Source organism: Bufo gargarizans, chromosome 2, assembly GCF_014858855.1.
Source record: "Bufo gargarizans isolate SCDJY-AF-19 chromosome 2, ASM1485885v1, whole genome shotgun sequence".
NCBI lineage: Eukaryota > Metazoa > Chordata > Amphibia > Anura > Bufonidae > Bufo > Bufo gargarizans.
In genome coordinates this window covers 506034335-506061589 of record NC_058081.1, presented here as the reverse complement: position 1 = coordinate 506061589, position 27255 = coordinate 506034335, and the positions used below count along the sequence as shown (strand labels likewise).

Here is a 27255-nt window from a genome sequence, read left to right as displayed (position 1 = left end):
CATGCGTTTGTGGTCTGAAAGAACTTGACTACATGGCCGGGACCTACCTGCCTTGTTTTGTTGTGAGGCAACTGCAAATGAAAATTACTGCCCATCCTTACTAAGTCTCCCTTGTGGAGAGCCACCGCCCCTTGTCTGGCCTGTGTCACTTCACCTGGTCTTAAAAACCCGTAAAACGCCAAGTACATAGCTGCCTTGATCACCAGGCTGGGAAGGACTCCGAATGGTGACAGTGTGAGGACTTCCGACAGGCTACGAAACGTGTCCCCCGAAATCGGTTGACGGACCGACTTGACCGTGACCTGGCTTTTCTGAATGCCTCTGAGGATGGCCTTGATCGGGTGAGCAGAAAATATGGAGGGTCTGTCTGGCTCTTGAAGTGCCAAAAAATGCTGCACCCCAGCCAAATATAGCCTAATGGTGTTGTAGGATAAAGCCAATACCGAGTGACAATAAGACACGAAAGCCACCATATACTTGACCTGACCAGTGTCACCCCTAGGATATAGCAACTGGAAGTCTAAGAAAACCACCCACGCTCGGCGGTATGACCTCAATGTACTGATCGACAAAGACTTTGTAATGAGTGAACTGGCGACCACCATCAGCGAGTTTAGTCCAAGACCAGCAGCCGCCAGTCCGGAACCGGGGTGCCCACTGAGTCTGCTTCTGGGTTCTGTAAGAAAAAGCGTGAAAAATCAAAGCGAGATAAAGCATCAGCTGCAATATTGCTCACCCCGTCCAAAAACAGGGCATGAAAATGAAACCCCTGTTCCAGGGCTATCCAGGTCAACCTACGCATGAAAGACATGATGAGTAACGATTTAGATCTACCCTTGTTAATGATCTCTGCAGTCGCCATGTTGTCAGTGTGGAAAACCACCGTGTGACCCGACCACCTATGCCCCCAAACTATAGCAGCTGCTACTATAGGATAGATCTCGAACAATGCCGACGTCTGAGAAAACCCCGGCATCTGTAGTACATGCGTGGGCCATGAGCCGGCGAACCAATGTGAGCCAAATATGGCCGCAAAACCTATCGAGGCAGCTGCGTCTGAAAATACGTGTGGAGAATCAGACGTGGCCCTTGGAATGAACATGGAAATGCCATTCCACCCGCTGAGAAATCTGTCCCACATGAACAGATCTGCTCGGGCGTTGGCATTAAGATGCACTGATGCGTCCAAATCACTGGTCTGTTGGAGTAGGACTAGCAATCTAGAAATAAATGATCTACCCTGAGGAATGATCCTCATGGCGAAGTTTAACATACCCAACAGAGACTGCAATTCTCTCTTGGTGCAAACCTGCGACGTGAGCAAGGAACGGACACCTAACTTGATCCTGTCGAGTTTGTCTTGTGGCAGACTGGCCGACATGTCGCGTGAATCCAGGGAGATCCCCAAGAATGTGACAACCTGCGCAGGCCCTTCTGTTTTGTGGGCAGCAACCGGAATGTTTAACTCCTTGAAAACTTGCAAGAGAATCTGCAAGTCAACAGGCGCCCGTGAGGGTTCTTCTATCAACAGAAAATCATCCAGGTAGTGAATGACATTCTGGCAAGCCCGTACTTCCAACAAAATCCATTCCAGAGCCTGCGCTAACTTATCAAACAGACTGGGGCTGCTCTTGGAACCAAACGTCAACTTGGTGGCGAAATAGTAAGCATCTCTCCATTTGATGCCATGCCACTGCCAGAGAGATGGGCTAATGGGCAGCAGTTTGAACGCATCAGAGACATCTGCTTTGGACAGCCAAGCACCCCTGCCTGTCTGTAGAATGACCTGGATAGCCTGGTCCACGGAAGTGTACTTCAATGAAAATTCCTCAGACGGAATCAATGAGTTGAGACTAGGAACGTGAGAAGAATGTGGAGCAGACAAGTCATAAATCAAACGAAATTTATTGGAGTATTTCCCCTGTACCACCCCCACCGGGCTCACCCTCCATGTGAAAAAAGGAGAGGACTGGAAAGGACCAATTATGAAGCCCTTCTCCAGCTCACTTGCCAACAGCAGATCCACCAGGTCAGGACGTCTAGAAGCCGACTGCAGGTTGGGGCATTCATGAGTCTGCTGAGGTAAGGCGATGAGCCCGGTGTGGAACCCCCGTGAAAATCCTTCCACCAGAAAAGCGCGGAACGACTGCACCGGATGAAGTCGCAGCAGCTGGTCTAGAACCTCGACATTCACCCGGCTCAGTCATGCCGGCTTCACGGTGCAGACTGTGACCGGATGTGCCCTAAAACATGTGGCACAGATGTGCAGGAGCCTGCACTGGCTGAAATTGCAGACAGCATAGTTGAAGTTGTTGCAGAGCTGGGCTTTCCCCAAGTAATGAATGGGTCTCCCCAGTTTGTCAAACTGGGTAGCCTGCTGGCTGGGACCCGGGTTGATCCCGCCTCTGGAGGTACTGGGGGCAGCTGTGAGGTCAGCCAATGGGCACCAGGCGGTAGTATGAGCAGGAGACTGACATGTGGCGCACACCGGGGACTTCAAACTGGCGAAGTGCCTACAGAATAACTCCATGTCAATATTGCTCCAGTCCGTGACTACCTGGAACTGGGCCCAAATGGCTGCAGCTTTGGCCGAGAAGGACCTATGATAATCATAGAATGCTGTGCCCCCGTACTTGTGCGCCAAATCTACCACCCTGTAGAGGTAAATGTCCAACTCCTCTCTCCTGTTGGGGCTGGCGGAACACACAACGTCTCTGAACAGGCTGAAAGCCAGGACGAACTCAGCCAGGGTCAGCTTGCGACTGAGCCTGGGGTCTTTGGCCTTGAGTACTACTGACAACTCGCTGCAGCCGAAGGACTTATTTTCTGTAACGTCGTGGGACGTAATTAACAAGGATGCCAAGTTGACATCCTTGCCCTCTAGGATGTCCTTCTTAATACTGGGCCTGACGAAATACACCGGCGCCACAGAAGGCACTCCCCCGCCCTGTGACAGGTTGGCTGTTGAACGAAGAGTAGGCACGGTACCTGTGACCACAGCCGGAGGTGCCGCGCCACCAGCTGGCCCAACTGCTGGGGGGGGGTCGCGACGCTGTTCCATTACTTCCATCCGGGCTTGTAAATCCTGGATGGAACTAGTGAGCGTGTTTAATACCGCGTGGATCTGTACCAAGGAATTGGAGATGGTGGTATTGCCGCCGGAAGCAGCCGGCCTGGCTTGTGGTGTAGCGGGAAAGAGCAGACTGAATAATTCCGCCTTTCTGGCAGTAGCCGCAAACGGAATCCCTCTCCTGAGCAATTCAGCCGTCAACCTAGGCACAGTCCAAGCCCTGAGGGATGGAGTGCTGCCGTGTTCGGACCCTCTTGGAGACGGAGGCAAGGACACAAACTCTTCAATGTCTGAAGGCTGAGACATGACGACTGCAACCACACAACAACAACAGAGAAAGGGAGAGAGGAGGGGAAAAAGAAAACAAAAACAACCTGTTAACCCTACGACCTGCTGCCCATAAGCCGACAGACAAGGTGACAGAATCTAAACCCCCCCCCCCAGCAGCGTGGAACGTTTTGACGAGAAGCCGACGAGGCTGACAGGGAGTATGATAGTCGTTTCCACTGACGTATGAGACGAGCCCGAGTTTGTCTGAATCTGTGACGTGGCAGATTCATTAAAAACGAACACTGCGGGCTAACGAACCTACAGACGTGGTAGGTGATGTATGTAAGTATAGGATTTGTGGAAAACAGACCGTATGACGTATGACACTATTCTACGAGATGATGCGAGGTGTCTCTGTCTGTCGTGCGAGAGTGTGGCTGTACTAGCGAATGTACCTATGCTAGTGGTGTATGCACGAAGTTTGGTGGAAAAAGGTTCCCACCCCTTTTTTTTTTTTTTTTTTTATTAAACAATCCACCTATTTTTATTTTATTTTTTTCTTTATTTAACAACCCACTTTTTTTTTTTTTTTTTTTCGTCAAACTGGCTGATGTGCAAACTATGTGTCTAAGGTATGTATGTAGTGTATGTGAAGAGTGTCAAACATGTGCACCACCAGCAACCTTGTAAGTAATCAACCCAGTAATGGCACCAGGACCCAGCTACCAGAGTTTTAACCTGCTGAGCCCAGATGACTCGCAGCCCCTGTGTAAACTTAAATGCAGGTTATGTTGAAAAGGCAGTGAGCTCCAACCATGTGACAATGCTGCCCCCTGGTGCCAAAACTTGAATTGCATGTGCCTGAACGTAGTGAGGAGAAGCGATCCTCCGGCACACTTCCCCCTCTCTACACACCCTCCTACCCTCCCCCACGTTGCCACAGTGCCCAAACAAACCAGTTATCCTGGACAACGATCTTTAACAGCTGCAGACTGAAGGGAAAGGTACACCCGGCTTCTCTGAGGACCCACTCGTGCAGGACGCTTGCTGATGACGTCACACCCGGAAGTAGCAGACGTCCGAATGCAGACGTGCTGCCTGGGAGAGCCGGACTGCTTAAGACAGGTACTGGCCCCTCCCACAAATCCAGGCTAGCCTGCGGCCAGCCTTAACACGTATTGTTTCTATTTCTTTATTTTTTATTTTGCAGTACATTCCAGCCGAGAAGCCATGGTTAGCAGGCACGGGGCTGGCCGGCCTGTTTCTCCATTTCGAAAAAAAAAAAAAAAAAAAGGGAAAAAAAAGGAAAGAAGCTTCAGGAACGCAGCGGAGAGACCAGACACCGGTGTGGTCATTAAGGTGCTGCCTTGCGGACGCTGCTGCGGGGTCTGGATCTGCGATTCTGGTTCCCTTCGTCTAGGCTACCGCTGGCCCAGGTTAAGTAGGTTCGAACCTCCAGTGGACCCCTATTCCCACAAGTGCCTTTTAATCACTGCACAATCGCTCTCTGCCTCCTCGACTGGAACCAGAAACTGCACCTTCCACTGCTGCTACCAAGTGCAACACAGGTTATCCCCTCCGGGGTAGCTAACTCCATGAATGTTGTTTTAGGCGTGGGGGTTTTGCGGTGCCATTCTCCGGTTTCCTAAATGTACCATTTTGGGCAATCTTTTCTTATAACAAACAGGGCTGCGGTGCTGTCGTTTATTCAGCCCTCCTGATCAGAAGTAGCGGCTCATCAGCTTCCCGAATTCTTCAGGTATCATGTATACGCCTTTGTCTGTCTTCCCTGTTGTCCTGGATCGCCCAGGCTCACCCTTCTCCTGTCATCCTGGATCGCCCAGGCATGCTCTGCTCCTGTCATCCTGGATCGCCCAGGCTCGCTCTGCTCCTGTCGTCCTGGATCGCCCAGGCTCGCTCTGCTCCTGTCGTCCTGGATCGCCCAGGCTCGCTCTGCTCCTGTCATCCTGGATCGCCCAGGCTCGCTCTGCTCCTGTCATCCTGGATCGCCCAGGCTCGCTCTGCTCCTGTCATCCTGGATCGCCCAGGCTCGCTCTGCTCCTGTCATCCTGGATCGCCCAGGCTCGCTCTGCTCCGGTCATCCTGGATCGCCCAGGCTCGCTCTGCTCCTGTCTCCCTGGATCGCCCAGGCTCGCTCTGCTCCTGTCTCCCTGGATCGCCCAGGCTCGCGCTGCTCCTGTCTCTCTGGATCGCCCAGGCTCGCGCTGCTCCTGTCTCGCTGGACCGCCCAGGCTCGCGCTGCTCCTGTCTCGCTGGACCGCCCAGGCTCGCTCTGCTCCTGTCTCGCTGGACCGCCCAGGCTCGCTCTGCTCCTGTCTCGCTGGACCGCCCAGGCTCGCTCTGCTCCTGTCTCCCTGGATCGCCCAGGCTCGCTCTGCTCCTGTCTCCCTGGTTCGCCCAGGCTCGCTCTGCTCCTGTCTCCCTGGATCGCCCAGGCTCGCTCTGCTCCTGTCTCCCTGGATCGCCCAGGCTCGCTCTGCTCCTGTCTCCCTGGATCGCCCAGGCTCGCTCTGCTCCTGTCTTCCTGGATCGCCCAGGCTCGCTCTGCTCCTGTCTCCCTGGATCGCCCGGGCTCGCTCTGCTCCTGTCTCCCTGGATCGCCCGGGCTCGCTCTGCTCCTGTCTCCCTGGATCGCCCGGGCTCGCTCTGCTCCTGTCTCCCTGGATCTCCCGGGCTCGCTCTGCTCCCCCCAGGCTCGCCCTACCTCGGTCATGCTGGATCGCCCGGGCTCGCTCTGTCTCTGTCATCCTGGATCGCCCAGGCCCGCTCTGTCTCTGTCATCCTGGATCGCCCAGGCCTGCTCTACCTTAGTCTTCCTGGGTCACCCAGGCCCACGTGGCCTCTCTCATCCTGGATCGCCCAGGCCCACGTTGCCTCTCTCATCCTGGATCGCCCAGGCCCACGTTGCCTCTCTCATCCTGGATTGCCCAGGCCCACGTTGCCTCTCACATCCGGGATCGCCCAGGCTTGCTCTTCCGCCGTCACCTGGACCGTTACGTCACTAACTACCCAGTGCCTTCCCGGGTCGCTCAGGTCATTTAACAGCCCAGCTCCGGCCTGAATCACTCGTGCCCTTGTTACCTCCCGTGTCAGTCGGTTCAATTAACTATTTCCCTCCTACAGCGTGGGTAGTCTTCTTGCCCACTTATCCAGGCCTACCCCGCACTGGCTCCAGGCACAGTTCAGCCAGATAGATCTTGGAGGGTGATAGGCATCCCTCCTGACTCCACGCCAATGTACACCTCAGCCCCTACCACAAGTATTAAGGCTGGTTACAGCCTGCATTTGTGGGAGGGGCTGCTTACTATATCTCCCCCACGCGTCCTCACCTTGAGGACGGTTGCTTCATGCCCCACCCTCCCGACCCTTCTTTCTTTCATTCCACTCTCTTGGGTGGCCCACTTATCCAGGCCTACCCCGCACTGGCTCCAGGCACAGTTCAGCCAGATAGATCTTGGAGGGTGATAGGCATCCCTCCTGACTCCACGCCAATGTACACCTCAGCCCCTACCACAAATAAAGCTTTAGGCCTCTTTCACACGAGCTTTTCCAGATAAGGTCCGGATGCGTTGCGGCAAACTCGTGCAGTAGGTACGCAATTGCAGTCAGTTTTGACTGCGATTGCGTTCCGTTGTTCAGTTTTTATCTCGTAGGTGCAATGTGTTTTGCACGCGCGTAATAAAAACTGAATGTGTTACCCAGACCCGAACTTCTTCACAGAAGTTGAGGTTTGGGTTCAAGGTTGTGTAGTAGGGCTGCACGATAAATCGAAAAAAAAAAAATCGAATCGCGATAATCGGCAAATGCGATATGGCGATTTGGCCGACCCGAAAATGCCGCAATTATATATAAAAGGGGCCCTGCGCACATAACTGCCTTTTGCGTGTAAAGTGTTTTACTAGTGTGTGTGTGGGTGAAACAATCTCTCTCCTAACAGGTCCGGCCTCTGTACTCACTATGAATGCAATGCACTGCAGCGAGCGGCAGCGAGGTGGCCGGCCGGCGCGTGACTGACGTCACTTAGTAACGCTCCTGCTTCCTGAAGTGGGAGGAGCGTTACTAAGTGACGTCAGTCACGCGCCGGCCGGCCAGCTCGCTGCATTGCATTGCATTCATAGTGAGTACAGAGGCCGGACCTGTTAGGAGAGAGATTGTTTCACCCACACACACACACACACACACTAGTAAAACACTTTACACGCAAAGGCAGTTATGTGCCCAGTTTAGGACACATGAGGGGGACCAGCATAAGATGCTATATGTCTTAAGCTGGCCCCCCTCATGGCCCTATGTGTCCTCCACAGGTCCCCCATACAACAGCGTCCTCCACAGATCCCCCATACAACAGCGTCCTCCACAGATCCCCCATACAACAGCGTCCTCCACAGATCCCCCATACAACAGCGTCCTCCACAGATCCCCCATACAACAGCGTCCTCCACAGATCCCCCATACAACAGCGTCCTCCACTGATCCCCCATACAACAGCGTCCTCCACTGATCCCCCATACAACAGCGTCCTCCACTGATCCCCCATACAACAGCGTCCTCCACTGATCCCCCATACAACAGCGTCCTCCACTGATCCCCCATACAACAGCGTCCTCCACTGATCCCCCATACAACAGCGTCCTCCACTGATCCCCCATACAACAGCGTCCTCCACTGATCCCCCATACAACAGCGTCCTCCACTGATCACCAATATAACAGCGTCCTCCACAGATCCCCCATATAACAGCGTCCTCCACAGATCCCCCCCCATAACAGCGTCCTCCACAGATCCCCCATAACTATGTCATACCCAGCCGTGTCAGCGGCTCATATGGGAAAATCCAAGCAAATAGACCTCTAGCACAATTCCTTTAAAATATCGCATATCGTTATCGCAATTTTTAGGGCCCTAATCGCAATCGCACAAAATTCCCATATCGTGCAGCCCTATTGTGTAGATTGTTTTATTTCCCCTTATAACATGGTTATAAGGGAAAATAATAGCATTCTGAATACAGAATGCATAGTACAATAGGGCTTGAGGGGTTAAAAAAAAATATATAATTTTTTTTTTTAACTCACCTTAATCCACTTGTTCGAGCAGCCGGCATCTCTTCTGTCTTCTTTGAGGAATAGGACCTTTGATGACGTCACTACGCTCATCACATGATCCATCACCATGGTAAAAGATCATGTGACGGACCATGTGATGAGCGTAGTGACGTCATCAAAGGTCATATTCCTCAAAAAAGAAGACAGAAGAGATGCCGTCTGCGCGAACAAGTGGATTAAGGTGAGTTAAATTTTTTATTTATTTTTTAACCCCTCCAGCCTTATTGTACTATGCATTCTGTATTCAAAATGCTATTATTTTCCCTTATAACCATGTTATAAGGGAAAATAATAAAGATCGGGTCCCCATCCCGATAGTCTCCTAGCAACCGTGCGTGAAAATTGCACCGCATCCGCACTTGCTTGCGATTTTCACACAGTCCCATTCACTTCTATGGGGCCTGCGTTGTGTGAAAAACGCACAAAATAGAGCTTGCTGCGATTTTCACGCAACGCACAAGTGATGCGTGAAAATCACAGCTCATGTGCACAGCCCCATAGAGATGAATAGGTCACGCATTGCACCCGCGAGGAATACTCGCTATGCCCCCATTGTATGTGATTGGAATACCCCTTTAACTGTTGACAGTAACAGTAATTTTGACTAGAGATGCCCAAACTTTTGCATTACACTGTGTGTATATAATACTCTTTGTCTTGTGACTGATTCTGCCCCTACATGAAAAAGATTTTTAACAGTAGTGTCTACCAGCCATGACAACCCCCAGAACATGAATTAAAAATAAATTAAAAATGAAACAAATATATATAGGCACAAAGTTTATTTTTCTCTCTCACCATAATTCACATTTTAGGTGGGTGACTAAGTAAATATGGTAATTGGAAGATATAACAAAAAGGGGGTGGGAAATAGAGAAAGGGAAAAAGAGAAACGGGAGAAAACTGCAATTAGCACAGGATTCTTACATTTAGGATCTGCGTAGCATTCATATCTTTCCAAAGACACAGCACACAATTATACTCTATATAGAAAATAAGCTTCTTGCAATGTATAAAAATATGTAAACTACCACTTCTGGAATCCTGTCCAAGGGGGGAACTAAACAAAGTAGGAATGCACCTCAGGGGAGTGTAATCCATGTGCAAAGACCAAAGCGACAGTGAGATTTAAAATCATAGCTTTCTATAATAGGCTCTATAAAACCGTGAGGATGGTGGCAGAATCCACATTTACGTTGTGCACCTGAAGGCGTTCTATAAGGCACTAAAGAGGAGTGGGAGAAAAGAAAAAAATAACAATCCGGAACCTATATAGTTCCTTTAACAATAAGTTAAGTGTATGTCTACCCTAATGCTAATAATGGAGGGATGGGGAACATACAACACTGTCACATACAGATCTACCAAGTACATAAGAATAATCCAAAATTATAGTGAAACAAACACTCTTGGGAAGCAAGAAAAGAAAAAGCAGGAATTGGCTGAAATTTCTGGACATACACAAAAATAACTATTTATTTGAACCTTTCCATGCCACCTGTCTGGTGACAAATTGCATTGAGGTGTGTGGCTATCCAGGTGCATGCCATGAGCATAAGATAAAAGAACATGTACTATACAAGTACCAGGCTGCAAATCTATGTGCTGTGAAGTTATAATATATATATAAAAAAAAAAAAAAAAACACAAAGTAAACACATGATTTGGTGTAATAAAATGTAACATCTGCACTGCAGTTTCAATGAACCCTTCATAGTCCGTGTTCACTGCATGACTGCATGCGATCCCCGTCTGCTTGCTCAACAGACCGCACCGTGGCTACAGAAACAAGTGTCTTAGGTGGTGTGCTCTTTGTTTGCCCATTCTGCAGTCACCAAATCACTGCTGGGTCAGTTCTCGTAGAAAAGAAAAATATATATAAATATTGGCTCAGTCAGATTTGTCCTTCTTCTTCCCAGAGACTTTACTGGAGACTACAGAGCCAACGGCAGCAACGCTCCCAGTGACCGCTGACACGCCACCTTTCACAATGCCAACTCCTATACTTGGCACCGACGTCACAGCTGTTTTTGTCACTTCAAAACTCTTGCCTCCGATCCAGGCGACTCCACCTATGGTGGCACCAACCGCGCCTTTGGTCATGCTGAAGATGCCCCCCGTTACACGAGAGATCATGCCAGGTTGGGCTTGAGGGTGGTCTTTAACTGTGGCTGGAAAGATAAAAAAAAAAAAAAACATCAATCATTAGTCTGAGCTAAGCTCTAGTGTAGGCACAATGGGGGTCGCTTAATAAAGGCCAACATTTCACACACCAGTCATTAAAAACCCGACCAATGTATTAAGAGGCGCACTTCTAAATTACGTATCTTCTGCTGTCCTTTGGCTAGAACAGAAACTTCTCCAGCCAGGAACTACAGTAGCTTTTTGGTGTAACATGCAGTTTTTGGGCACACATTATTAAAAGGCCCGTCCACTTTTTGGGAAAGTGGAAGCATGTCTGAAAAAGCTAAAAAGTAGGGATCGAACGATTATCGGTTTTACCAATATTATCGGCCGATATTCAGGATTTTGAACGTTATCGGTATCAGCATCTATTTTGCCGATATACCGATAACATATTGGGAACAAGGATAGCGCTGCTCTCAGCGCTCTCCGTGTTCCCTCAGCAGCACAGGGGGGAAGGAAGCAGTGTCTCCTCCCCCCTGTGCTACTGCTACGACCACCAATGAGAGGAGGGAGGATAAGAGAAGGGGGGGGGCTGTGGCCACTGTGCCACCAATGAAGATACCTCCCTCATTCATTCATGTACAGGAGGGGGAGTTCGCTGCAGAATCACATAGCCGGCTCCCGACCTCTATGACAAGTAGCTGCGATCTGCAGTAGTTAACCCCTCAGGTGCCGCACCCGAGGTGTTAACTGCCGCGGATCGCAGCTACCGCTCCTAGAGGCCGGGAGCCGCCTATGTGATTCTGCAGCCAGCTCCCGCTTCCTGTATATGAATTAATGAGTTATCTTCATTGGTGGCGCGGTGTGCCCCCCAAACCTGAGTATTAATCATTGGTGGCGCAGTGCGCCCCCCACCCCCCAAATCCCAATATTAATCATAGGTGGCAGTGGCCATAGGGTCCCCTCCTCCTCACTGGCAGTTCTGATCGGAGCCCCAGTAGTGTAATGCTGGGGCTCCGATCTGTTACCATGGCTGCCATGGTAACATCCCTGATGCTGTGTGCACAGAGCAGCAGGTACAGTGTGAGGTCCTATTCATCCTGATAGAGATCTATCAGGGTGAATAGGACAAGGGTTTTAGTCCCTAAGGGGGCTAATAGTTAGTACAAAAAAAAAAACCCACACCAAAATATTAATTATAAATGAAAAATAAAGATTTACAAAAAAAAAAATACATATATATATATATATATATATATATATATACATACACACACACACACACACACACACACACACATTTAGTTTTTTCAAAAATGAAAAGTTCACAGAATATCGGTATAAATTATCAGCTATCGGCCTGAAAATTCATAGATTATCGGTATCGGTCCTATAAAAATCTATATCGGTTGATCCCTACTAAAAAGTCACAAGTTTTGTGTCACTTGCGACCAAATATATGTACTTTTCTGTGTCAGAAAACTGGTGTACAGTTACGGTCCAGGTATCGTAGGAGTTCTAGTTTCACTACAGCTGGAGAACCAATGTCAGTGTAATTTTATAAATTACAGGTCTAACAGGGACACACAGCATTATAAAGACAGGATCATGAGCGGGACCTTACACTGACACACGCAGAGAGTTTCTCGCACTGAACTCGCTCATCTGTCTTTGCCCTACGACTCAAAATCTACTGCAGCCACCCTGAAGGGATCTTAAAACGGAACTGAAGACAGATTTACTAGCAATTTCAATGGGAGGTGTAGAAATTTAAATGTGAACATTATAAAATTAATCAGCACAACAGAGGTGAAATAGAAATGGGATTTTGCAGATTTCTACACAGTTCTTATGAGAAGAGGGAGATAAACTCCTGGTAACATCAAAGCCATTTTCTAGCTGAAGCGTTGGCTGCTTCTCTTACTGCGGCATCTTCCTCAGCTCATCATTTGCCTCAAGCTCGTCCCACAAACTTTCATCTCCAGTTCAATCACCGCCGTCTGAGAACCCGCCTTGCTTAACATCTGTGGGCACAACACACTGTTCCTCAAAGTAGGTCTGCATCTGTCACATCGATACTACAGATGGCACACACCGATCTGTGACAAGGGACAGGAGAAGACCTCGGGTGCTTTAGCTCCACAGTTAAAATACATCTGTCAAAATGGGTCTACCTACGGAGAGGTGAAGCACACCTTGTCACCATACTGAGCTCCTGGAGAACATTCCAGTAAAATAAAAATGTCCTGTGAAAGGGAAGTCCATTACTCCTGGTCATAGATGTGATAGTGCTCATCTATCAGTCCTCACTTCTCCATAACATGCACATAATTGTATTTTCAAGGCAGCTCCCAAGCCTTTATCTTGGAGAAAGCCATATCCAACCATGGACCAGGCACCATACACACGTTGCAGAAAAGCAGCCACTGCTAGTTTTAAAGGGGGTTTTCTGGGATTTTAATATTGATGACCTATCCTCAGGATCCGGCACCCCGCCGATCAGCTGATTGAAGAGAAGGCCGCGTTCTGTGCGAGCGCTGTTTTCGCTTCATCGTTTACCTGCTCACCGTCGACATCGCAGTGGTGAGCAGATGTAATTACAAGCTGTCCCACTCACTTTAATGGGACGGCTCGTTGCTATACACTTGAAGTGAATGAGACGGCTTGTAATTACACCTGCTCACCACTGCAATGTCATTGGTGAGCAGGTAAACAATGAAGGGAAAATAGCGCTCGCACAGAAAGTGGCCTTCTCTTCAAGCTGATCGGCGGGGGTGCCGGGTGTTGGACCCCTGCCAATCTGATATTGATGACCTATCCTGAGGACAGGTTATCAATATTAAAACCTCGGAAAACCTCTTTAAAGGGAACCTGTCACCGATTTTTAACCATAAGAATCATCGGCATCCTGAGATAGTTCTCCCCCACTCTAATCATCCTAGAGTTTTGTTTTTAAACACCTCCAAGTACTTCTTTTACAGTCCACTTTCGCTTTTCTCTATGAGTGACAGAATGTAAAGATCCTACCCTCCTCCCGAACACACGTCCCAAATCAGAACCAGTCACCTCCCTCCTCATCACACACCGATCATATAATGTATACTGTGCAGCTGAGAGACTTGGAAGAGAAGGGGTGGAGATGACCAATCGTAGAGGGTGTGTCTTATTCATTTGTGGGCGTGGCTGGACTCATCTCTGAAGCATGGAGGAGACAGGACTCATCTAAGGGGCATTTACATATATGGCGGGAACATTTATTTTAGGTTTTTCTCTGAACTGATGATTGATTTTAATATTATTAATGTAATTAAAAGTATTTATAGAAAAGTGAGTGGATAAATAGGCTAAGAAAGTGATGACAGGTTTGCTTTAAGGGGAATTCACACGACCTTACGTATTTTGTGGTCTGCAAAACACGAATCTGCAGAATACAGATGGCGTCCATGTTGCACCCATTTTTTTTGCAGACCAATTGACTTCAATGGTTGCATGTCCGCGCTTGTGGCCAAGAACAGGAGTGTTATATCCTTTGCGGAACGGACATATGGATGTGGAAAGCACACTAATGTCTTCCGTGTGCTTTCCGCATCATGTCTGTTCCGCAAAAGACTGAACTCGTCCTATTCTTGGCTGCAAAATAAGGTTCATGGACCTATTGAAGTTAATGGATCCAACACGTCATCTGTATTTTGCAGATTCGTGTTTTGCAGACCACAAAATACATTTGGTCATGTGAATGTCCCCCTATTAATATGTTTATGGCCTGGTGTATATCACAAAAAGGTCAAAGTACGCTTCAATGAACGTACCCACATCGCTGTTCATTTTAGAATATCAGCCGTACACCAGGTAAGTGCCCTGGGATTCTTTTCTCCCTGGTTTATATGGACTGCTCACTATAGGATATTTCAGCTGGGTACCATCGGTGGTAACGCTTCCAGGGGTAAGCAGCCCTGTCATACACCACAGGTTGAAGCTTGCCTACATTTTTCTGCATTCCTCACAGAATTCACAAGACGACCCTACGAGTAAACTCAGAGACCCCCAGTACTCTGGACCTCACCTTTCTTCCCCCTCTTGTAGATAATATTTATCTAATTCAGAACTACATGTCCAAGAAGTCGCTGCTTCACAAGCAGCAAAGAAATAAAAGCTAAAATAGCAATAAGAGAACTGGCTGAAACCTCTCCCTGACAGACGGACATTTCTCTCTTGGGGAGACAAGGCAACATTACAAAAAAGCCCCAGGGGGACGAATATGGCGGTCGTACAAGTTCTTTCCTGCCCCTGGAAGGGGAGCTTAGCTGTAGGCTGGATTCACACACACAGCAAAGGACTGGAAACTCTACATACCCAAAATTACTGGTTTTTAAAAAGACAGCTCTGGGTACGACTTATTTGATATGAAACAGATATCTGTCATCTTGCATAGTTTTTCAGAATAATAATGTCTCTCTCACTCTGCAGTTTACTCCTCCCCATCTCCACAGACTTCCATGGGAGTTTCTAATCTAATCCCTCAGTGAGCTGGTAGCTCATCTAGGTCTTTCAAGACGGATTTACGTCATGTGACTGTCTGTCAGAGCAGGATATGGGATGTTACGGATGTGGCAGTAAAAGGGACAAAAGTATTACAGAAGTGATATGCGATAGATAGATAAAAAAAATTGCCCTATAAGTAACTTTTTGGGGCCAAAAGTGGGGGAAAAAATGGCAGTGTGTCCTATGTGACCTCACGCTGTGTGATGTCCAGTCACTAGCATAATGCAGCAGGAAGAGCGCTGGATCACCCAAGTGGTGGCAGAGCCATCCAAAGTAGGAGGGGCGAGTTGATTCATTTATTTTTTTGTCTGATGACAAATATTTTTTTCTTATTTTCCTCCGCTAAAACCTAGGTGCATCTCATGGGGGCATAAGGCGAAAAATGCAGTGTGTGTGTGTGTATATAGTACAAAAAAGCGAGCAGCACTCCAAACGTAATAAAGTAAAAAAAAGGATAATGTATTCACCAATGTGGTGTAGCGACGTTTCGGATTAAGCCTGAGAAAGACTTTAGAGTAGGGCCGAAATGTTGCTACACCACATGGGTGAATAAATTATCTATTTTTTTAACTTTATTATGTTTGGAGTGCTGCTCGCTTTTTTGTACTTTGCATATAGGGTAAGCTTATCCCCATTGAGCGTGCACCCACTTTGCATTTCGTTTTTCATTCTCAGTGTTGGGTCCCTGCAAGTAAATGATGATTGGTAGGGATCGGTTGGACTACTACCGACCTGATATTGATGACCTATCCTGAGGACAGGTTATCAATATTGCTAGCCCAGATATACCCTTTAAGTTGCTCATACACCATCCATAGCCTTTTGGCCAAACATTTCTGAGAATCGGGCCATGTAAATGTGACTGCAATCAACTGACACACGAGAAATCATTGTTTGTCTGGCAATCCGAGCATTTATGGAATTATGGTTTGTCAGCAGCACATCGCCCTGTGCAAAACTAAAACGATTTATGGTACTGACAAACAATAATACCACAAGGGGATGAATGACCATAGTAACGATTGTTCATCCCTATACAGCTAAGGCTACTTTCACACTAGCGTTCATAGGTCCGTTCGTGAGCTCCGTTTGAAGGAGCTCACGAGCGGACCCGAACGCCTCCGTCCAGCCCTGATGCAGTCTGAATGGAGCGGATCCGCTCAGACTGCATCAGTCTGGCGGCGTTCGGCCTCCGCTCGCCTCCGCACGGACAGGCGGACAGCTGAACGCTGCTTGCAGCGTTCAGCTGTCCGCCTGGCCGTGCGGATCCGTTCAGACTTACAATGTAAGTCAATGGGAACGGATCCGCTTGAAGATGTCACCATATGGCTCAATCTTCAAGCGGATCCGTCCCCCATTGACTTTACATTGAAAGTCTGAACGGATCCGCGCAGGGTACTTTCACACTTAGAATTTTTTCTAAGTTATTAATGCAGACCGATCCGTACTGAACGGAGCCTCCGTCTGCATTAATATGATCGGATCCGTTCAGAACGGATCCGATCGAACGCTAGTGTGAAAGTAGCCTAAGGAGCTGGCAATGATCATATGAACATCTGTTACCAATCATCTCCCAGTGTAAATTGACCCACAGATCTCCACCCTTTCTAGTAGAGAAAAAACAAAAAACATTTTTCTCTGATAAGATATATTACAACATTTCTACTATTCACAGTTATACAAAGTTTGCTGAAAGTACTCTGACTTAGAAGTGCTACTGGTGATGAGAATAATCGTAGAACTTTTTAAATACCGAATGGCAAAGCTTATCTGCAACCTGTACCCGCTAAGGCTATGTTGACATCTGCATAGGAGACTCCGTTACAAGCCTCTGGTGCAGAGTCCGTCTATCAAACCATCCTGTGCGGTACAGTTACTGGCACCATGTCAGACCCCATAACCGTCAGTGTGCTGAAAACATCCAGTGATGCAGAGACTTGTACAGTAAATGAGAGGGCTGAAAATAGTGCTGTCACCAGACCTGCCAGCACACCTGATACTGTATCTAACTGGAGCAATCTGACGCTTATGTAAACGCAGACTATTTCCATATGTCAGACATGTCACATTAGGTCAGACGGTCAAATATCCAGTCATAAGACCGCCATGTGCTGTACCCCAGCAGGGTATCACAAACAAACAGGTGACAGTTTGCATGGCACAATAGATAAGACACTGCCACCCAGGTCAAGCTTCCCAAATAAAAGGGGGTGGGGGAGGGGGTGCGGTAGAAGGCTGGGAATGTAGGGCAATGTTTTTCTACATGCCTGCAGTCGTGCAGACTGAGGACACAACGCAAACATTGATTCTTATGAGTTTGTATGGGTAGGGACATGAAAGCAAACACCACCTCTTTACATTACAAAGAACATCTAGGCTTGTCCAGTTTAACCCCATGTGTTGAAAGAGTCCTAGAAGTCCACCTGCTCACCTTACAAGGTCTGGGAGGACTACCGACCACTACTCTTGTTACTGCATCAAACACGTAGTGTTACCTTACTGCTCTGTACAGATACCCTTAGAAAACGCCCCAAACTTTGTGAAGGCCATATGGTGGGATGTAGAATCAGAAATCTAAAATATTCCAAAAATGTACTAGTAAATCTGAAAGCCACCAACTTATTAGCACAAGGATTATATATAGCTCCAGCGCTGATTACCTTACCTCCTACGTCATTCTCTGCTGTCTAGAAGTACCATTTGTCCAATTGTCAACCTTCACATCTTCAAGGGTTTATACAGTATTAACATAGTGAGCAACGGGATCCTACTAGCAAGATAGACCTCTGGAGCTGCAACTTGTCTTCCCCACACCACAAGGGTGGCCAAATCTGCAGATCATCTAATTCTAATGTGTATGGGATGGGGGGTTTCTGACTCTTTCCCCTTCCCTTCCCCCCTATTACAGATATTAAGAAAGAAGGATTGAGCTATGGGATTTCAATATGCCCGATTCTGCTCTTCTCAAGATAAACACTGCCTTAGGGTCCCATTCGCACGTCCATTCATAAATTGCGGATCCGCAAAACACGGACACCGGCAATGTGCGTTCCGCATTTTGACAAATCGCAGGTGTTCCCGCAACGCACCCGCACATTTTCCCGCAACGACCATGTGAAAGGGGTCTTAAGGTTTCAGGCAGCAGTTTATTCCCCTCATTCGTATAAGCGGTATACATTTTTTTAATAACATATCAGCCTAGGATTGCAAAGGGTATCGGATTATCAATACTTTTTGAGCCGGTTTCGATACCAAACTGGCATTCTTTCGATACTTAGCTCCACTATTGAGCAGCTTAGTATCAGTGCCTATCAGAGAACATAGCGTGCAAGAACTGCAGAGAACGCCACGTTCTCCTAAGCAGCTGCACAGTGGAGAAGAAAGGAGAGAGTCCCTCCCCACTGTAACCCGGCCAGCCACTGCCATCAATGAAATAACCGAGGGGCCTGATGGGGGGTTTCAGGGGAGAGATAAACTCAAAGTGGTCCTCATTGTGCTGGATGATTATAAGTTAAAGTACCTTTGATGATGATGACATCACCTGGTGACCAGTAACATTACTGGTCACATGGTGATGACATCATCACAGGTCCTTCATCCTACAACAACCAGAATGATCTTGCTGCAGGAGAAGTTTCCAGTTTTTACATGTGCTTCATGCCATATGCTTGTATTAATGTAAGGCGCATGGCCTCATATTAATAGTAACAGTGATCCCATCATGTACTACACATAATGGGTTCATGATGGTGTCCCTTACTAATATGAGCACATGGAGGTTCAAAATTAATAACACCATGTGCCTAACATTAATAACTCTATAATGTACCTCCTCACAATAGACAACATGGGATTAATGTGAGGTACATGATGGGCTCACTGTTACCATTAATGCAAGGCACATGGGGCTCCAAATTCATAAAGCCATGTGCCTCACATTAATAGTAACATGGACCTCATCATGTACCTCACATAATGGGCAACATGGGGTTAATGATGGTGTCACTATTAACGAGAGGCACACGGAGGCTCAAACTGATAAAACCACGTGCCTCACATTAATAGCATAAAATCCCAACATGTACCTCACATTAACCGCATGTTGCCCATTATGTGAGGACATACATGTTGGGATTACTTACTATTAAAGTGAGGCACAAGGTTTCATCAGTTTGGACCTCCATAATGGACAACATAGGGTTAATGTGAGGTACAAGATGGGGTTACTTACTATTAATGTGAGGCACGTGTGGGGTCATTTATCAAACTGGTGTAAAGTAGAACTGGCTTAGTTGCCCATAGCAACCAATCAGATTCCACCTTTTCATTTTCCAAAGGAGCTGTGAAAAATGAAAGATGGAATCTGATTGGTTGCTATGAGCAACTAAGCCAGTTCTACTTTACACCAGTTTGATAAATGACCCCACATGTGCCTCACATTAATAATAACCCTATCATTTACCTCCTCACATAAAGGGTACCATGGGGTTATTTACTACTAATGTGAGGCGAATAGAAGTCCAAATTGATAAAACAATGTGCCTCCCATTAAGTAGATCTGGGCACAAAGACGACGTTTGTAAAGGGTTTTTCGCAGGTATTTTTACTGATGACCTGTCCTCAAGATAGGTCATCAGTATCTGATCGGAGAGGGGTCCAACACCTCGGACCTCTGCCTATTAGCTTTTTGAGAATGCAGCGGCGCTCGCAGTAGCGCCACAGCCTTTTCGCTGCTTTCCCTAGGTAGAGTGAGGTCACGTTCATCAGTCACGCGGCTTAGGCGTAGCTGTGCTACCAAGCAAAACCGCTGCACTGTACAGCTCATGGGAACGCCAGTGCCTTCTCAAATGGCTGATTGGCGGAGATCCTGGGTGTCGGACCCCCACCAGATACTGATGACCTATTCAGAGGATAGGTCTCAGTATTAAAATCTCATTATTTTTTTTTGCTTACTTATAATCCCTACACTGCGATTTATGGCTACATGATCAAATTAATCATTTTGGTCCTGTAGATTTAGTTTAAAACAAGCTTTTAAAATATGCTAATTACCTTGCTACCAGCAAGTAGGGCGGCTACTTGCTGGTAGCAGCCGCATCCTCCGATCGTAAAGACGCCCCCTCCACATTGTGATTGACAGGGCCAGGGAACGGGATCGTTCTCTGCTGGCCCTGCCTGTTTGCATTTAAAATCTTGCGCCTGCGCCGCGGCCATACCTGTCTTCAATTGGCGCAGGCGCACTGAGAGGCAGCTGCTCGCTCAGCCGCTCTATCCTCAACGCGCCTGCTGACGTCACATCTACACCCGGCGCAGGCGCATTGAGGATGGAGCGTCCGCCTCTCAGTGCACCTGCGCCAATTGAAGACAGGTACAGCCGCGGCGCAGGTGCAAGATTTTAAATGCAAACAGGCAGGGCCAGCAGAGAACGATCCCGTTCCCTGGCCCTGTCAATCACAATGTGGAGGGGGCGTCTTTACGATCGGAGGATGCGGCTGCTACCAGCAAGTAGCCGCCCTACTTGCTGGTAGCAAGGTAATTAGCATATTTTAAAAGCTTGTTTTAAACTAAATCTACAGGACCAAAATGATTAATTTGATCATGTAGCCATAAATCGCAGTGTAGGGATTATAAGTAAGCAAAAAAAAAAAAAAAAAAAGGTTTAGTGGGGTGACAGAAGCCCTTTAAGGCTTTACATGGCCTAAGGCAGTATCATACCTACCCTGCACCTCTGCGAAATAGGGGACCTGTCATTGACATGGTCTTTACAGGGTGTCAGGGCAAAGACCTCATTTTAAGAGGACACTATACACACATTTTTGGTTCCATCTCGAAAACACAAGATTCATCAATACCTAGAGGAGAAACTGGCAATCCCTTAAGAGTATAAATGTAATTACCCTCTGGCTTCTCCTCCTGTAGATAAGCTGGAACGTCTTCTTCTGACTTCTCGGTGTGGTTCATTGTGCCTGAGAAAAAGAACATGTTTATTATAATTATCCACAAGTAGAAATCACCGGGTAAAGGAGAATCTCGGGGCCACAGAGCGACATTACGCAAACACTTGCAAGAATGAGATGTGACTAGATTGCTGAGCCCCCCCCCCCAGAGACGCTCGCTAAATACAAGCTGCGCACGTACAAACAGCAGCAGCCATTTACAGCGCTTACACGGAAATTACTGAAATCTTTGGCCTCATCACTCAGGTTCTTACTCAGTTGTTCACTTAGTTCTATCTGTTTCTAACCAAACGGCTTATATTACCACCCCTTCCCCAGCTTTCCTACAGTCCTGAACGGCATGATAGCCAGGATTTTAGAAAAGCGGGGCAATAATTTATCCAGAATCGTATGCTAAAACCCAGGAGGGGCCCAGAAGCCGATATATACTGCATATGTATCATTACAGTGATAGTGGTTCTGCATACCATCCCTCGGCCTGCTCATGTCACAGCCGGTTCGGTCTTAACCCCAGCTCCAGCATTGTTTCCAGCCACGAACCCTTGGGAAATCATGGGAAATGTAGTTCAATAGCAGAACAGGAAGAGCTGCACATCTTGTAGAGCTCAACAAGTTCATGAAACATAAAGCCGAGGATGGATGGAGATGCTGGGGCTTGTAGTGCCACTAGACAGCACAACACTTCGTCATTATTGCCCCATGTAACTACCGGAGATCGGGAATCTGAAGGTCACCCAGCTTCCCTAAAGAGCTGAATAGCAGACGTGAACAGACGTAGACAACATAGCTAGGCAGATTTGTCATCCAGGAATCTGGCAGAGCCATATTGGTTGCCACCCAGCTTTTCTACAGCCCTGAACATCAAGCCTGCCCTGTAATGCAGGAAGTAAGAGTGGGACCAACAGGTGCAGTGCTGTACCCCTGATCCCATAAGGGAAGGGGGGGGGGGGGCGGTCTAGGACAGCTTGGTAAATACCACTGCAGCCGTTATATTGGTCATCACTCAGCTTCCCTAGGGTCCTGAATGGCAGACCTATACAGTAGTGCAGCTACAGATGTGCACAGGATGCGCTGATCCATCCCCTAATCCAACATGACAATAAAAACAGGCATTCAGGTAACCTATGAAACTAGGCAGATGTGAAATTCAGATAGGTGACCATCCCTGCAGTGTCATATTGGCCATTATTCTGCTTTCCTAGTGCTGAGTGGCAGACCTGTACAGTAAAGCATCTGTAGAGGAGTAAGGGGCACAGTGATCCCCTGCACCCATGTGTCAGGATAACTGGGCGACCCTTATAGCAAAGCAGATACAGAAGAGTAAGGGGCACAGTGATCCCCTGCACCCATGTGTCAGGATAACTGGGCGACCCTTATAGCAAAGCAGATACAGAAGAGTAAGGGGCACAGTGATCCCCTGCACCCATATGTCAGGATAACTGGGCAGACCTGTATAGTAAAGCAGATACAGAAGAGTAAGGGGCACAGTGATCCCCTGCACCCATATGTCAGGATAACTGGGCAGACCTGTATAGTAAAGCAGATACAGAAGAGTAGGGGGCACAGTGATCCCCTGCACCCATATGTCAGGATAACTGGGCAGACCTGTATAGTAAAGCAGATACAGAAGAGTAAGGGGCACAGTGATCCCCTGCACCCATATGTCAGGATAACTGGGCAGACCTGTATAGTAAAGCAGATACAGAAGAGTAGGGGGCACAGTGATCCCCTGCACCCATATGTCAATATAAATATGCAGACTTGCAATTCAGTAATCTGGGAAAGTGCGTTGAAAGGCTGTCATATTGACCCAAACAGACTGAACTATACATGCAATAAGACTAATACCTGCGAGGAGAGGGGACTTGTGAATTATATTTTCCAGTGGATTTTTAGGGGAAGGATATTCCTCATAAGGCAGGTCCAAATCCTAAACTTCTCTACCAGTTACAATAACCATGTAATATCAATATCCTGATAATCGTCATCGCTATTAACACACCATGCCCTGCCAGAGCGGGCACTGTACTTTAATAAACATACCTCACAGACTACATGCAAGGGATAACACACGCAATGTCCTGCAGGAACGGGCACTGTACTGTGATATGATCATGTTTTTCAAGACCCAGAAGAAAAGCAGTGCAGGAGGGAGGAGGCTCGGGTGGACAGCGAGGCTTTTCTTCACTCCAGTGACGTGGCAGAGACTTAAACCTGATCCCTGGCAGCTCCGCCACGCTTTACAGCAGCAACACTTCCATGTCATCCTGGGGGGATGGAGAATAATACACCTCTGTCTCCAGACACTGTCTAAACTGCCTGCAGGACGCTCCTCCCTGCTCCAGAAAGCTCCATTATCCCCAAGTATTCAGGTGCTGCGGAATTAACCCTTAAGCTTACAAGTAAAACTTCTCTGGGTTTCTCTCCGCCATTTACAGCACCTGGAAACAAGCCAAATGGGGCCCACTCCAAATTATACGCCTGTGTCCTAAAAATGTAACCCAATAATGTCCTTTTAAGTTGCAATCACAGAGGGTCCCTGCTGCTAAAAGGACAACGTGAACATGGTGGCCAGATGAGGGCTGTAATGGCATAGCTCTACGCAGAACCAGGGGGTGTCCCGTACTGCCTTGATTTTGACGACTGCTACATGGCGACTTGGCCGCACGACATCAAGCTGTATACAAGTCATGCAACTAGAAATCTGTGCGACTCGTCTGCCACTTCGTGTCACACAACTACCGGTATTTTATGTGATTTGGCTCTTATGTTGTGAGTTACACGTAACTAAGGGCTCGTTCACACAAACGTTTTTTGTGTCCCGTATACAGAACCATGCATTTCAATGGTTCTGCAAAAAAATAAAAATACGGAATGTACTGCATTCCGTTTCCGCATTTTCCGTTCAAAGATAGAACATGCCCTATTATTGCCCGCAAATCATGTTCCGTGGCTCCATTCAAGTCAATAGGTCCACACAAAAAAACGGAACACATACGGAATGTACTCTGTATGTCTTCCGTATCGGTTCAGTTTTTTGCGGAACCATCTATTGAAAATGTTACGCCCAGCCCAATTTTTTCTATATAATTACTGTATATGCCATACGGAAAAACGGAATGGAGACACTACTGAAACAAAAAACTGATCCGTTAAAAAAGGGCCGCAAGATACTGAAAAGGCCATACGGTCATGTGAACAAGCATTGAGGTTCATGAAGGCAAAGTCGCAAGTGATTTTCGGGCAAAAATCCAGCAGGTTTGCATTGTTTGGCGACTGCCGAGTTGCATCACAACCCCATTGACAATGATTAGATGTGATGTTGCTCACCCTCCCACCATAATCAGGGATGCTCGGCTGAGCATGCAGGTGTTCTCAATAGAGACAGGGGGATCTGCTGCTGCCAGACATCGCCTGACAACAAAAGGATCGGACATGTTAAAATCCGACAGCGCAATGTATTTACCTATGAAAAGGCACAACACTAATCCTTATCTCCCCTGACATTGGCCATCGAGGAAGAGCCCTCAAATACACATTAATATGGCTGCCCTGCACTGCTAAAATCAGCTGGTCAGCTAGTCAACACAGGTACTACCTGGGGTAAAGGATGGGCCAGCAACAGGCATAGAATGGGTTAAGAGTACACAGTCTTCTAATGCGGACCCACGTGTGTACATACAGCCCCATAAGCACTTGAGTGGCCACGTGTGTGCATGTATCACATGTCAGCGCTGCACAACGTAATATTAGATCCTGACTGCTCCTCAGATCACTCGCTCAACATCCTTCCGGAAAAGTCACTAGAATTTCCCATAGAACAGCGGTCCCCAACCACCACGCGAATTGCCACGGCCCGGCTGAATATAAATTCAGAAAGCAGCAGCCTAAGGGTCCATTCACACATCTGTGGTGTATTGCGGATCTACAATACACCCACCCGGCTGGCACCCCCCATAGAACTGCCTATTCTTTTCCGCAATTGCGGACAAGAATAGGACATGTTCTATTTTTTTTGCGGGGCCGCGCTCCGGAAATGCGGATGCGGAGAGCACATAGTGTGCTGTCCGCATCCATTCCTGCCCCATTGAGAATAAATGAGTCCGCACCCATTCCCGATATCTCGGAAAAAGGATGCAGACTCATTTGCGGACGTGTGAATGGACCCTAAAGGACTCGCAGTACGCATGCGCTTGTCCGACTTCCTCCCGCCAGCTGAGTACGTTCTCCAGACCAGCGTTAGCGACTGTCATCGAGACGCCGCTCACTCCCGCATCACATGATGAGGACGGCCTGCCCCTTATATTACCTGTCATATGGTCAGTTACATGGTCCTGTCATCTGCTATGAGAGCCACTGTATCCATGGAAATGAAGACGTCGAGAGCGCGTGTGTCACCCGTAGTAACCAGTCATGTGAGCTGCGGCAGGTCTCTGGTGGGGAGTTATAGTGTGGACCTGCACACCCTAAGCCCCACCCAAGCACCCCACCCCACCGAGTCCCTGGGAAAATTGTCTTGCAGGAAACTGGTCCTTGGCGCAAAAAAGGTTGGGGACCACTGCCATAGAAGATAGTTTCTCCAATGTGGAGAAAAATAACATGACCGTATGGGAAATCCTGCCCTGAGTACGAGTGGATTTTATTGTCCGCATTACCCAGACCACCTGGAGTTCTACTGAACTGGACTCAGATCACCATAAAGCTCTGTGCTGATCCAAGTCCAGCTCAGCAGATACATGAGATGTCCAAGTATCTAAACCTCTGACGCACGCCATCCAATAAGAGGTATTGCTTCATCAGCAACACATGGTATGTAAAAGAGCGCCAGTCACAAAGGATCGCTCCGACTATGCTACTGGAAATACTTCACAGGACGTGACCCTCAGGGACTTATCCAGACCACAAATTAAATATTGGGGGAGATTTATCAAAACGGGTGCAAACGAAAACTGGTTTAGTTGCCCCTAGCAACCAGATGCCATCTTCTATTTTTCAGAGCTCCATTGGAAAATTAAAGTTGGAATCCGGTTGTTATGGGCAACTAATTTTACACCAGTTTTGATCATTCTCCCTCATTGACTCTTCTAGATCTTAAGCCAATATGGCCGATGCCACCGAGTACACCTGATGATCTACATCCAGATGCAACACGAAGTCCTGCGATATGAGTGGGGGAAATACCATCATCTACATTAGATATACCATAGAGCCATCATTATAGGCATGGTCACCTGGGACAGCAAACGCACTGTAATGTTTGGAGATGGAGGAAATTTTTTTATATTTTTGGGGGAATAGTGCAAAAAGTTTCGGGTTGCACTGAACACTAGGGAATGTCGCTACATGACGGACATGATGGCAGCGATAACTGCCAACAGCGACATAGCGATGGGACAGACATATAAATGGGTCAAGGGCGAATGCTATGACACCACATATGCAAATAATGTCAAAAATACATTGGTCGTCTTAAGTAAAAAAAATTACCGAATCCAAGGTCAGCTGTGGCCTTCATGTCCCACTGCCCTATATGGTGGCTGCTATTCCTACTGAAACCCTACATAGTCCCTGTGGTACCCCAGGTGCCAGTGCCGATTTACACCTGGGACACGTCACTGTTATTGCACTGGTCCCTATGCTCCATCACGACAGGCCACGCACGCACAGCACGGCCACCTTCCCCACACTCACCGCCAGCTATAACGTATCCCGCAGGGTGTCCAGCAGCCGTCGTATCACACACCTTCACCGCACGGATCCTGTCTCCCTCCGCCGCCCTCGTTATCTCTCAGCGCTCACACTTCGCTCTGTGGCCGCTGCAGACGTGGCGCTTGACGCATCCTTCCGCTCAGCCAATAGGATCGCTTCTAAGCGTCAGCCAATGAGCTCCGAGTCCCTCAAGTCTGTGACGTGGAACTGCCCAGATGTTCTGAAAACAGTTAGCTGTCTGCTGGCTGTGGGTGAGGGGCGGCTGCTGGCTCCGACCTCAGGGCAGGGTGTGTACGTGTGTGCCCCATGGCATTTAGGAGAGGAGATATGTGCACAGTATAGAAATCTTAGGAATGGCACCGTCATGGAGTCCAAAGCTGCCCAAATCTCCATGGACAGGCCTTGCTCTGTGAAAATACGTGTGTATATATAGTGCAGTTACCCATAGCAATCA

The 27255-nt window shown here is 47.8% G+C and overlaps 2 protein-coding genes across 3 annotated transcripts; both read right to left on the bottom strand.

The window, feature by feature from the left end:
* Window positions 1–365: 365 nt before the first annotated feature.
* On the bottom strand, window positions 366–4505 carry LOC122926541. The gene is made up of 2 exons (XM_044277936.1): window positions 4297–4505; window positions 366–3381 (listed from the first exon to the last, which is right to left on the bottom strand). Exon 2 carries the CDS (start codon window positions 3374–3376, stop codon window positions 2204–2206), a length of 1173 nt encoding a protein of 390 aa, XP_044133871.1. The 5' UTR covers window positions 3377–3381; window positions 4297–4505; the 3' UTR covers window positions 366–2203.
* Window positions 4506–9233: 4728 nt separating this feature from the next.
* Window positions 9234–26939, bottom strand: TMEM263 (transmembrane protein 263). Of its 2 annotated transcripts, none has more exons than XM_044277934.1 (3): window positions 26784–26939; window positions 21033–21101; window positions 9234–10637 (listed from the first exon to the last, which is right to left on the bottom strand). In XM_044277934.1, the coding sequence occupies exons 2-3, from the start codon at window positions 21094–21096 to the stop codon at window positions 10357–10359; spliced, it is 345 nt and encodes a 114-aa protein (XP_044133869.1). In that variant the 5' UTR covers window positions 21097–21101; window positions 26784–26939; the 3' UTR covers window positions 9234–10356. The 2 variants fall into 2 exon arrangements, with proteins under 2 accessions (XP_044133869.1, XP_044133870.1); XM_044277935.1 differs by lacking the exon at window positions 26784–26939 and adding an exon at window positions 23136–23332.
* Between the last annotated feature and the right edge of the window lie 316 nt (window positions 26940–27255).

Excerpts from the sequence above, each read along its gene's own strand:
- TMEM263 (XM_044277934.1), bottom strand. The coding sequence starts at position 21,096 with ATGAACCACACCGAGAAGTCAGAAGAAGACGTTCCAGCTTATCTACAG. Across the intron at positions 10,638-21,032 it reads ACAGGAGGAGAAGCCAGAGG|CCACAGTTAAAGACCACCCT; the intron begins GTAATTACATTT and ends TTATCTTTCCAG.
- LOC122926541 (XM_044277936.1), bottom strand. The coding sequence starts at position 3,376 with ATGTCTCAGCCTTCAGACATTGAAGAGTTTGTGTCCTTGCCTCCGTCT.